The sequence below is a fragment of the Stigmatopora nigra genome, chromosome 7 (assembly GCF_051989575.1).
Source record: "Stigmatopora nigra isolate UIUO_SnigA chromosome 7, RoL_Snig_1.1, whole genome shotgun sequence".
Lineage (NCBI taxonomy): Eukaryota > Metazoa > Chordata > Actinopteri > Syngnathiformes > Syngnathidae > Stigmatopora > Stigmatopora nigra.
The window spans coordinates 6,119,970-6,133,763 of NC_135514.1; the positions used below are offsets into that span (position 1 = coordinate 6,119,970).

At 37.6% G+C, this 13,794-nt stretch overlaps 1 protein-coding gene across 2 annotated transcripts in view; it reads right to left on the reverse strand.

The window, feature by feature from the left end:
- Positions 1-13,794, reverse strand: part of LOC144198896 (CUB and sushi domain-containing protein 3-like) — a 161,106-nt gene that overhangs the window by 23,912 nt on the left and 123,400 nt on the right. For both annotated transcript variants that reach the window (XM_077720109.1, XM_077720107.1), the window contains exons 60-65: positions 12,682-12,855; positions 8,087-8,260; positions 7,711-7,784; positions 6,962-7,073; positions 2,347-2,526; positions 1,564-1,629 (exon numbers count right to left, since the gene is read on the reverse strand). In XM_077720109.1, the coding sequence (XP_077576235.1) occupies positions 1,564-1,629; positions 2,347-2,526; positions 6,962-7,073; positions 7,711-7,784; positions 8,087-8,260; positions 12,682-12,855 (780 nt within the window). The remainder of the gene's footprint in view (positions 1-1,563; positions 1,630-2,346; positions 2,527-6,961; positions 7,074-7,710; positions 7,785-8,086; positions 8,261-12,681; positions 12,856-13,794) is intronic.

The following is a 13,794-nucleotide window of genomic DNA, read 5'->3' on the forward strand; positions in this document are numbered from 1 at the left end:
GCCTTAGAAATACCGTAATCCTATTTTCCTCCGGCCTTCAATGACTGAACATTCTTGGAAGGGACAGGGGTTTTAATACAGAGGCCATAGATACTGGGCTCGACATAGCACTCATGCTCATACAGTATTTATATTCATTCAAAAGCGACAAAAGCTCAGGTCTACTTTTAACCCAGCTTGTTCAAAAAGTTTTTTTTTTTCTCGATGTCACCATCCAGGATCTTAAAAATAAGCGGAAATTTGACTCTAGCTATTCCCTGGAACCTCTTAGATCCGCAATTGCGCTTCCATATTCATTTTGGACAAATAAGATGCTTCTTTGTATTGTAGTCAAAGCATTGATGGGCTTGGAATGCTATAATTAAGAAACATACATGTAAGCCAAAGATTGCAAAAAGACAGAAAATGAATGTATGTGGCTCACAGTCAAAAACATTCTGTCCATATTCAATCATTATTTACTTTTGTACACTATAAGAAATGCCATTCCATATCTGCTTTTCCCAGGAAAAACTAAAGTAAGTTCAATTCACACTTTTTCTAATTCGTGATTTTGGGGGAGATAAAATTGTGCAAATATTTGAAGTTAGAAATTACAAATGTATTTCTTTTTGTATCATCTCTAATGGTTTTATATGGTTAATTTAAAACCAATTAATTAGGAGTTACCGCTTAAAAAATATTATTAGAATGTTGTATCAACTACTCAATTTCAACGGTACTGAAATTGAATGAAATCTACAACCACCTTTAATAAGGCCACATGCAAACAGCTAAAGCATGAGTGAATATCCACCAATGTGAGTAAAGGCCAGTAGGTGAAAAGGTATGGAGGCTTAATACCCAAGTAGCAGGAAAACGTCTTTGCAAAGCTTATTGTTGCCTTTTCATTTCATTTGTAAAAAGTTCTTTTCATTTGTAAAATGCAGGTGTATAGCACTCCTACACTTGGAATTCTAATTAATTGCTTATATCCTCCCATAATTACTAAACCACTGTGTAGTGGATTCCTGAGTATAATCATTTTATGAGTTCCTATGAGAATTCAGCAGGATTAGTGATGTAGAGCAATTAGCAGAAAACGGTTTTGAAGAAAAGTAAAATATATATAAATAATTTATTAAAAACGTTGGCTGAGTGCTAATTTGAGATAAGTGCAACATCTGAAGATTAGCATTTTCATGGTTAATGGAGGAAGTATACTCCATATATTCTTATTTGCACATGCATAATGGAACTGATGCAGGGGCAGCGACACTCGCAGTGCTCCAAACTCATTTCAGTTTTGTTTGCCGCTAATGTATTATGGGCATAGAAATGATTTTCTTCTTTAAGAGACACTTGTGATTTTGATATTATGAAAATGAATCATACAAAATTCCTACATACGCCCACAATACAAAAGAGTGTGCACCAAAGATAAGCAAAAAATATGCCTGACATAATCCGAACGTTTACAATGGGGTTGTCGTTTTGTCTGCAGGACACAAAAATTAAACAGGGACTAAATATAAAGTTGTAGGAGAAAGACATTTAAAAAAAGTGGTATAATTTAGAACTTACTGTGTATTTTAGGTCTTGGTGTCCCTGGTATTAATTTGACAGTTTTTTCCTGTGATTTGGATCCAGCTGTAGAAGAACACAAATATATTACAAAGATGTAGTGATTCATTGCAACAAGGCATCACAGATTGAAAGGGGGAAGCACAAGTAAAGCTATTTACCCAAAACATTCCTCTTTTTGACTTGGCTCTGCTATGACACAATATTATTAATCAAGACTATTTACAGGGAATCCACATTTTGAATTTGTATACCCATAACTAAGGGTCTTTCACACCTGTGGCCTCACAGGGGGTGCTGAAGCCTATCCCAGCCAACTGTGGGCATCAGGCGTGTGACACCCAGAATTAGTGGCCAGTCAATCGCAAGGGACACTGACACCAACAAGTATTCACACTCACACTCGCACCTAGGGACCTTTTAGAGTGTTCAACCAGCCAAAGCTGCATGTTTTTTGGATGTGTGAGGAAACTGGAGTACCCGGAGAATGCCCACATGGACCAGGGAAGCAATTGCAAACTCCACAGAGGAAGGTCCAAAACTGGGATTGAACCCAACAGCTCGGAACTTTGAGGCCAATGTCAATTGAACACTAGATCTTTACAACTGTAAGGCCAATGCAGTAACCATTCGACCACCGGGCTGCCTTGTCTTAAACAATTGGAAATATTCAGAATATTTCTGGCAGTAACAATACTATCAGGAAAGTATGAGTAGTGAATGTATATACTTTCTCTGTTTCATGTTCTTCATTTGCTGTTGCACTCTACTACAGCTATTTACCTCTGCACACAGGCACCTTGCCAGTCCAGCTGCCATCAGAACGGCAGAGGCGATGCTCTGAACCTCCGGAAAGGAAGAATCCTGGCTGACAGGTGTACACGAGGGTGTAACCGTAGGAGGCCAGGTCTAGACCTGTCACATCAGAGTTGGCTGGACTGCGTGGCTGCTTGCACGAATGAGCTGGAGAGCAAGAAGAGGGCAATGAACACACACACACAAACCTTGTGATACATTAAAACAAATGGGGAAGCATACACACAATAAGTGGTGAATAATTAGGAGCTACGCAGTACTCAAAGAGAAGTAGTTGGGGGAAGCTAATGTAAAACTTGCAAGAAATGGAAGCACAAACATTTCTGTATTTAATCAAGCCCTTGAAGCTATTGATAAAATTGCATATTGATAAGTGAAAATGTTTCATTTCTTCCCGGATACCAATTTAGTCTTCCATAAGCACTGGTTAATAATGAACTCCAGACTACAGATTGAACTCGAATGCAGCTGAATTTTGACTTTATCAGTAGAATTTAGTTTTACTTTGTAATCTGTCTGGGGATGTAAGCATACCTGGAAATTCAGCCATTAACAAACAGATGCAAATGCTTGCAGTATATGTGTTACTAGAGTATCAACAGGAACTAGTGTGATACTTGAATAACATTGTCATTTTATTAATGGACAAAAATATTGTGAATTAAACCTCAGAGTCATGAAATATTTGGTAAAAATTGGTACATATCTTTGAAATCATGATAAAAATACTACAGTATATCTGCCAGCGGCCAAATGAGAAACAGCTGCAAGAGAGTCACATTGGCAAATTGGTGCTTGATGGTGCCCTAATGAGAATAAAGCTGTGGATGGCTGCAGAATTGAACACTCCTAGGAAGACCAATGACTATGAGGATGAAATGAAGAGTACCCTTTGACAATACTCACTGGGAATTAGTAGCAAAACTAAATCACCTAATATATTCTATAGATTGTTAGAAGCTACGAGCAATAAGGATTTAAAAACAATGCGCACAATATTGCTGATTTTAATCTGTCAAAACTTAAGTGGACCTTAGTCGAAGCAAACAGAGCATTTTTCTTTTACAACCTGTCCTTTTCAGCAATTTGAACACAGCGAATGGAAATCTGAGTGTCTCAACTCAAAATGCCCCTTCGCCTGTGGCCATAGCCAACCTGAGCATTGTCTGCATCCCATAACCTAAGGCAGTCAACACATCCCATCCGAGTCACCCCCAACCAGCTGGTGGGTACATGTCATAAAAAAGAAGTATTAGTCTTACATCAGGCATGCAGACATGCTAGGATGAAAGGTAGGATAGATGTAAATAATTCAGTAACTGCTCCCCACCTCTTGACTGTCTGAGTAAAGCATTACAATGACAAACGGTTGGGACCTGTCCAAGGTACTTAAAGAGTTCCTAGAACATCAACTGTGATGACACACTCACAAAACTCTAGTAAAAACTGTCATCTGGAGCCAAGTTCATCTTTGCAGCGGATACATTGTAACTTTCTGAAGTTAAAGACTTTTAAAGACAATTACTCTTTTTCTGTATGTACACACACACACCCACACACATACATACACACACACACACCTCTATCCCTCAAGAAAAATCATGATGAAGCTTGTTTTAAGTTTGTGAAACAGAATCTTGACTAGCCTGTAGAATACTGAGAGACCAATATTGAACTTTTCTGATATCGTACTGCACACCATGTTTGGAGGACAAATGATACTCCAGATCACTCAACAAATAGACGGAAGGGGGAAGCTTCGGGGCAGGGGATTGTTTCTCAGCTTGTGATATTGGCAAACTTCATGTAATTGAAGGAACCAGGAATAGAGAAATGTATCGGAAAATATCAACTTGTGTCCTTCTGCCAGGATAGAGATGAGACATGGCTGGACTTTTCAGATTTTCTATTAAGCAATGAATGAGTGTTTAAATTTATTGGACATAATTCAACATAATCATTATTTATGGACTCTAACATTATTGTTATTTCGTGTGAAGATTATTTGAGTTAATACCAATGTCTGTTAGAAATTTAATTTGAAATGAATCATTGGAAATAACTAATGAGAAAACAGTTGAGGCATTCAATACTTGTTTTACCCATTGGAGATTACTCACTCCAAACAACATGATCAGTTAATTGATGTTAGACTAGCCTTGACTCCTTTGCTTTAGTCAAAATTATTGATAAAACATTTTCCCTCTAGGCCAGTGTAACTATTGAATCCATTTAAATGACTCCATGGACAAAACGGTTTTAATCAAACAGAAAGGTAATCTAGCGGATTTATGATGGTGTGGGATCAATGTAATGGGGCAAAACCATTAAAAATGTTTTAAGTACATATGTTATCATTATTAAAACTGTCTGCTCATCTTTAAATAATCGGGAAGAAAAAAAAACCGGATGCGGCATCTACAGTTTAGGTTTATGAGCAAAAAGAAGGTCATGGATGGCAAGCAGAAATTCTGGCCTGCCAGATTACCTGCGATTTGGTCATGAAGTGTTCAACATGGCAAATTGACATTCGTTGGACTAGTCAGGCTACTACATGAGGCGTCGTGATTCCCCCCACCCACCACCTCCAAATATCTGCTTCAACAGTCTACAATGCTCCACGGTGAGTCTGTCGGACTAAAATAGGGCTGAAATGGTGTCGTCTGAGTCGAGTATTAGGGTCATCAATCTGACTTCCGTTTATGGCACCCAAGAGGAATACAGCAGCCCAGGTAACACAAACAACAAAAGGATCAACCACTTGGAATAATCCCTTCTAATATTAGTGTGGCTAATTGCCAAATATCATATTTTTACTAAAACCCAATAAATCAAGACACTAAAAAGAAAAGGTGAAATATTCTTGAACATTGTTTTACATAACGTAAGCTAAAGGTACTTTGACAATAGGGAAGGCCTTTGTTTAAATTGTATATATTTTGAATGCACCGTATGTACTGTGTACAGCTATAACAAATAGCTACATTGACCCTTTCTATACTACTCATCCTTTCTATTCTTCATTTAGGCTTGTAACAAAGACAGGATGAGGGCAGATGAAAATCAATATTTATTTTTCCAAGACACTACAGGTGATGGATGAGAGCCGGAAAGCTGCTCCTGCTGAACTTCTGCTGTAGCAGATAAAGACAAACCTGGCAAAGAAAGTGTAGCTTCTCAACACGGGAAGTGAGAAAATTGAAACGCCTTTCAAAAGGCTTTTGATTCTGAATGTGGATCGCTTGTCAGACAATTTCAGGAGGTACCAATACAATGGCACTATAACGTGTAAAAGGATTTAAGCATATGCCATTACAGCCATGAAGAAGGGTACAATACTAATGATCTGTAAAATATTATATATTGGTAGTATTCTCTGAAAATGTTAATATGCATATTATTAGGGCAAAGCCCCAAGGACTGCTTCTTGCCATTAAAGGCATTATCGCCAGTCTCATTTTTCAAAATCCAAGTCAACACTGCAGACCTAAAGACATAAGTTGTAGCTTATGAATGTTTACCCAAATGCGTGCACACATATTTAATTGTATAAATAGATCTTTTATTTACGAGCACTGTTATGACCAGCCTTCGACAGCGTTGGATGTGGCCATGGTTAGAATAAAGTTTGCAAATGCAACGCAGTCAGTACCAGACATGTTGACAGTTATTTCTTCCACAAGAATGATTTCTTTTCATGTTTTCTAGCACTCTGGAGCCACTGTGGCAACATGCTGCCACCAATAAATGAAGCAAAAATATGATAATGCAGCTCTGAACTCTTGAGCATGTGAAGTTGTACATCAAGAAGAATGGGGAATAATTCCACCAAGAAATGTATTGAATGCGGTTAAAAAAAGGTGATGTAGCACAGTAGGTAAAATGAGATTGGAAACATCAAATGGGAGAATGAATTGAAGAAAACTACTCATCAAGATAACCCCTAAATGCCAAACAGCTTTAATTGCATGTGCATAATCAAAAACTGAGTGTGGTAAAACCATTTTGATCACAAAGTCCCTGGCTAAACTGGATGCCTAAGCAATAAATGAATTACATCACATAATCGATAAGTGGTCGGCCTAGCTGAGCCTGTCAGGGTAGTGATCAGAATTCAGAAAATTGTTCAAGCAGAACCATTGCAATTGCATTTCTCACTCTGTGAGAAGGGCACAAGATTGAGGCTGTAATCTTCATGGCAACAAGTTAATGAGTGACAGTACTTAAATAAAATGGTAAAATGACTTGCACCAATGCAATTCATTTGCAGACCGAATGCTGCGGGATGACAATTTTCTAGAACGAAACAAAAAAAATCCCACATAAAGTTCCCTTTTTCCCCCCAATAGTCACTAGACGAATTTGAAACAAAGCAAGAAATTCATTCAGTTGGCAGTAGTGAGTAGCTGTTTGCGTTGCCACATGCCCTTGCACTACCCCTAGTAGTCATGGAAACAAAAGACGTACTACGACCCCAGCTTTAATCCAAAGTGATGGAACATTGTCAGGCCATTTTCGGACATGTTATAAAATGTGCAAACATTAGCTTTGAGGAGCATGAAGCACAAATACAATTACTTACGGATGCAGGTAGGCTGAGTGCCTGTCCAGGTGAGATCTGGTAAACACAGTCGAGTGGTAGAGCCCTGCAGTATGTGTCCTTGTTGACACTGGAAGTCCACTCTGCTGCCCACCTGGAAGCAAATACACAGAAAACTAAGTGATCTCCTGGAAACAAACAGAGAATACTAGATGATCACCTGGAAACAAACACACAGAAAACTAAATGATCCCAAACAGTTCGTTTTTTCTTTAATGACTATGTGTCGTGGGTCTCGCAGGTCGTTATACCACTTTGGAATGGCTTTTTTCATTTTTTGTTCTCAACAAAGCTAAGCTACTGGTGGTTTCAGTACAAGATCTGTGTCTTATCAGATTTTCTGCTGCACGCTGGAAAGAAAAGAAACCATTTTCACTTATCTTTAAAGTGACATTGAAAAGCAACAAGAATGAAATTGAATTGAAATGCACTGACTGAAAAGATGCCACGACGAGCGATAAGCCAATGGCAGGGTCATGATACTATTATATTCTTTGTGGGACTATGCACGATCATTATATTTTTAAATACACACAAAAGTGTAGCAAAGTAAAGCCAATTGCTTCTTTTAGATCACTGAATATTTTATCCAGAACATAAAGACAAACTAGATTGCAATAGAATAAATTCCCAAATTGAAAAAAAACAACATTTACTGAATTGAACAATATTTAAAACTCAAGAAGTACTTGCTGCAGAATGATTTTTAAAATTAGAATGTAGTCATTTACCTTGAAGCCAGTGGTATAATTCATGAACCCATGTCCAGGCACTCCTGGATTTTCACATGTGGTTCTTGTGGGCTCTGAAAAATTAAAAAAAAAACATTATTGTAAGGATAATGTAAATTGGCAAAGTCATGCTGTCAGCGACTTGTACAGAATCTTGAATGTAATGCATACAAAAGGCGCACCGACTGATTGGGCACCCCATCCACTGTGGGCAAAATTTAATTTAGACTTTGAAGTGCGCCCTATACAAGTATAAATATGTGCCACATTGTGTTTGTATGCAATCATTAACAAGGGGATCAATTGGCCAAGGTTGGTAGGAATGATAATATATAATATAATATCTAATCTACATGCTTGGAGCAGTGTTTAATACCTATACATCGGGGCTGAAATCCACTCCAGGTGCCGTCCTCCTGGCAATTGCGTGTTGTCGATCCGACCAGCACGAAGGGGGTGCTGCAGCTAAATGTCACCTCAGACTTAAAAATAAAGCTCCGCCCTTCACGGTGTCCTTTGGCAGGTACCCCAGGATCTCCACAGAACTTGGCTGCAAAGGCACACATAAGAAAGAAAAAAAACTGCTGAAATGATGATCTGAGGGCAAACGTCTAATGCAGTTGATGCATTTCCGTTGGCAAGTGTGGAGCAAAGTTTTGTTGTTTGTACTTGAACAGTCAAACCGGGTGACACTTGTTCATTCCTTCATCTTGGAGAAAAACTGTATTAAATTTGGAGGCATCGAATACCAAACTGAGCAGAGAAGGCAAAGAAAAATGGAATCAATTTGAAGCAGCCGTTTTAATAGATTGGCAGAAGCCGATGATAATTCTTCCAATTTTGTATTCTCTTATGTATATTTGATAAACTTGACAAACATGAGTTTGATTACTAGGGGGACATTAGTGTTTACATGTATACATCTCTCATTTCATTGTTTTTGTTTATAAATCTTTTAATCTATTTATAAAAAAACAGACACCACTATAGCAGTGTTAGAGAAAAAAAAAAGCCTAGAGCAAGAGTCACAGCAGTCAGGTGGATTGGTAGTGAAAATACTGTGTTATGAAGTCAATAATGAGGCAGGCAGCTGTGTCAGGCTTTACATGCTCTGCCGCAAGGAAGGATTGGAAAACAAGGTAAGTTCTTGCTGATGCTCATCCTCAAAGCCAAATTGCAACAGGGATGTCACGCAGCAAATACTTTGACAGATGCATTCTCAGAAATGAAATAGAGTTCAGTCATGAATAGCTACAGAAAATGGTAAAATCCCAGAAACCACTTGCTGATGTTATTATCTGAATTATTAGTATTATTTCTATTCTGCACTCCATTCTAAATACAACATTATACTGTATACATGGGGAAAAATATCCCCAGGTAAAATCAAGGAGCATATTTAGTATGCTTTTGTGTCAGTGTGCAAAGGGTGCGGTGGAAGGAGCATCAGAGTAGAAAAAAAACAAAGTGAGCATCTAGTGAAACTTATTTCCCCTAGCTTTCTTTGCCCACTGCCTCATTTAACCTCTTACCTTACTTGATGAAATATCAATGCCTCTGAAGTAATCAATATGCAGCGGCCAGATTCAAAGTTGACATTCTTCCAGACGTACAAAACCTCAGAAGCAGTTATTCTCCTGCTTTCTGTGTGTTAAGTTAGTACATCTAGCAGTGGACTTAAATTAAGATTTGCTACTTGCTTTTCTTAATTTTAAATGCAACTAATTGCATCATTTGAATGATTTCAGAATTTCAATGCAGCAAAAAGGGCAAGAGTAAATCTATAAAATTACATTATGCTTTTGTGTGTAGTTATCATACTATATAAATTAGATATATAGTTAAGTAGGTTTTTTGTATTAACTATGCAAAATAGTATATTTCAAGCTTACGATATGTCAGATAATTACAAAATCCCTACTTGTACTTGTGAGGTACAACATGTCACTGGTTCTTTGATGCAATGCATGCAATAGCGCTAGATATGAAAGTGATTGTTCTTCAAATACTGTACAGGTACAGGAACTGAGGCGGATTTAATTCTCAACAATGGCCTCGCAATTTATGAGGACCAGTACCAAAGACTGTTGTACATAATTCCGTGTTGACATTTTAATGCATAGATAATAGCTTTTCTAAACCCAAGATCAGCTCTTTTTTCTTAATTTCCATTTATTTGCCTTCGTAAAACTTTGTAATTTATCACCAAGCTGCGTCTTCTTTAGAATACTGCAGCAGGAGGCTGGCTTAACTACACCTTTACAAGAATCAGGTTCTTTACCGGAGCTGCTTATTGATCGTAATTGTAAGCAACGGGAGTTTTACGTAGAAAACAACAATGTGATCAGACACAATGAACAAAATTGTACTTTTATAGAACATAAAGGTTTGATGTGTATTGTTGTTTGTAATGGTTCTATGGTAATATAAAATGTGTGTTTTGTGTTTGCTTTTTTTGTTTTCCTTCTATATTGTACTATATATTTTTGGAACAACTCATTTGTTTTTCTTTGAGTGAAAACCTTTTGAGTTGAGGGAGAAGCTATGTTACACCATGATTATGGAGTAGATTGTAACATTGTCAACACTATCTACTTGAATATTTTATGTCAATAATGGTATCTTTGAGGGTATTTCTTCCCCAGTTCCTCATGTCTTCAGGATATTTCGAATGATTCTGGCGGATATTGTGATGTTTTATACATTAACATTACTTTCTATCGATTGTCACCTCTGTGGTTTTCATGTTGGTCACACCTCCAACTTATTATGCACAGGCACAATCCAAATCCAAATCTGAAATTCAATGATATTCCTTTTTCAAACCAGATACAAGAGAAACCACGAGACACCTGCCAGTCGCTGATTGCAATACTTTGTCTTACATAAACAGGCGCTATTCTCTGAGTTGTTCAAATGTGTGGATTTCCAAGCTTAAATATTTATCTCGTTGCTCCTAATTTCTTTTCAGCAATTAATAAATACATAGATGAAATTACCTTACTATTCTGATACTTTAAGAGAGTACATTACAAAGTAATTAGAACAAGAATTTTGACAAATTTCTCAATATCTTAAACAAGGCATGGGAGGGGCTGAGACATTAAATGTAGTGCAACCCTGCTGACCCAAGTAAAGAGAAAAAAAGATCCATTCAACCAGTCATCTATATTCGGTCCTGTTCAAGGTCATGAGGAGTTAAGTGGTGCACCCATAAAGTAACACATGTCTAACATTGTAGATTCAGGCACTGCTGATGTAGTAGTTCATTTGCCTGACTTTGGTGCGGACAGCATGGATCACTCAGTTGGTGTGATTGTGAGTGTGAATGGTTGCCCATCTCTGTGTGTTCCCGACGCCTGATGGATGGCTAGTTTAGGGGGTATTCCCCCTTGAGCCAGATGTCACCGGGGATAGGCTCCGGGACCCTAACCATGACAAGTAGAAGCGTAGTTGTAGATTATGGCTCTCAACTCGGTCTCAATCCCTACCAGAATGCGCTAATGTTGTACCAATAACACACTTTGTCTGCCAAAGGTGTGCTGTTAAATATAGTTAGCATTAAATGTGCAAAGTGATTGTACACATGCTTTTACGAGACATTATGGTTCTGAGACATGGTGCAAACCATTCGATTTTATAACCATTTTACAACCGCTCACCTTGAGTCAGCATTCTATAGTCTTGTTATTGTATGCACAATTAATTGCACTAAGTTGTGCAGTAAAGCAGCCATTACCTTATATATATATGATTGCATGACCTGAGCCTGAGTGCAGGGACTGAAATGCTACAGCCATAACAAAAATGACAAGGTACACTCAATATATTAAATTAAATTACTTCCAAAACATTTATGTATTATGTGTACACTTATCATGAGGAGAGGGGTGAGGGTGACAGGGCCTATGCTTGCTATAACTACGAACATGAAGCAGGGGACACCTTGAGCTGCCTGCCAGCAATTTGCTGGGCACAGGACACAAACAAATTATTCAAACTCGCATTCATTCACACCAGTAGACAATTTGGAGTGTTTCATCAACTGACAATAATTATACCCTTGATAACAGAACTACAATTTTGTTAGACCGTTACCTATTGTGCCACAAATTTTAAGAACATGAGACCCCAAAAATTCTGACAGTAATAAACAGAACTTGGATATTGTATGTACAAACTCTGTGATTTAAGATCTTTTTGATTAGGCTACAAAAGAATCTATCGTGTGAAATCTAACGTTCCAGTTTTTGCTCTGTCACTGAATAAGTTCCTGAATTAAAACAAACAGTTACCATTCAACTGCCTTATTGTGGTTATTGTCTTTAGTTGGACAATAATTTATTGCTCCTGCAAAGAGCCTCATGTTAAAACCTCATTAGTAATTCATGACTTGCACTGATTGCATTAAGTTGGAAAACCTCCAAAAGGGTAAACAGGAATGCAATACTGGAGTGTCACTTCAGACTAGACAAAAGAACCGAACCGTAAATTAAGTTATACAAGAAATATATTTTTTTGACTTTCCATTGAACCTTGAAATAATTTGGCAAATCAGTTTTAACTCCAAATACAGTGAATAGAAGTAGAAAAAAGATGCCATATTTATATATATATATTTTTTCCCCTTTTTTTAAAACTACCATATGCTTTTTCTGTGCTGCAACAATCCCATGCAACTCTTATACATATGGTAGGTTGAACGACATTGCAAGTACTCTAATGGCAACATTCTTATTGATAAAAAAAAAAAAACAAAGCTGACAATTGGCTGCCCAGGTATGTGAAGTGGGGTATTCTCTTAATAGAGGTGCATCAACACCATCTGTGTTTTCTCTAAGTATTCGGTTCTTCTGCTTGCCCTGTTTACAAAAAGTGGTGAGGCGTAACAACAGCGTAACATTTTTCTCCTCCAACCTCCCCTGGGGACCTCTACACACATCATGTGATAATGATTGGGTTATTACTCACGTAAGCACTGAGGCAGGTCTCCACTCCACGTCCCATTCCCTGCGCATGTAAGCACAGCGGGGAAGGACAGCTCGTAGCCCGACAGACAGCTGTAGCTCACGCTGGTGCCCCATTCCCACACAGAGCCCTCCAGAAGGCCATTTGGGATGGATGGAGGCGTTGAACATGTCACCACTGGAGGAAATCGAAAGGCACAGTCTTATTTACTTCTCAAAGTGTTTCTATTTAAAGACACAGACAATGTTTTCATCGGGTCCAAATTCAGTTCTAAGAAATTCCTGATTTGCATATTTAGCTTCTATGAGCGTGAATGCCTTTTATTCCAAGTCTTGTCTGTCCTTTTAAGAGCACTCTCTCAAAGATGGGGAAAAGTAACAAAGCATATCAAATAGGGAAAGGTTTCATCTCAAAAAGTCAAACTAGAACAGCAGTATGTTAATAGCTAAATGAAGTCAACAGGATGAGATAAGATTATTTCTTAACTCTGCACTGTGTGAATACTTTTTAGATGCTAATAATAAGTCATAAAAATAAAAATAACTATACAGCTTTTGGTACAAGTACAAAGGTCATTAAAGGGTTTTATGCATATGTGGTCAAATACTACTCTCAACAAAGATATTTTTATGGCTTTGATCTCATTAAAATTATACCAATGAATATAAAGAAACAATACACAGTTAGTTCATTCATTTCTTAAAAGAAGAGTACTTAAGCCAACACAGTGGATGTTGCAACATTTGGTGAATAGTACGTATACATTATTTTTATGGCCCTAAACTGTATGCCTTATAAATTTTTATATTCCTAGTGACAGTTTTTTTGCTGGGATTTCGAAGCACTTCTGTATCCTGGTTACATCTTACAATGCTACATATGTAAGGCACAGCAAGATTAAAGCAACATTTGTGTTGTATGAATCATAACATCATTAAAATGGATGTTTTAAATTGTGGCAATACCATAAACCAAACAATGAAGCGGGTTGAGGTTATTGAAACATTTCCTAAAGGGATCTAAGGGCCATTATCTCTCTTTCAATCACTCTTTAGAATGTGTACTTTGAGTTGAATATGTAATATTTTGCCTCAAGAAAATGGACTTCTTGGAAAG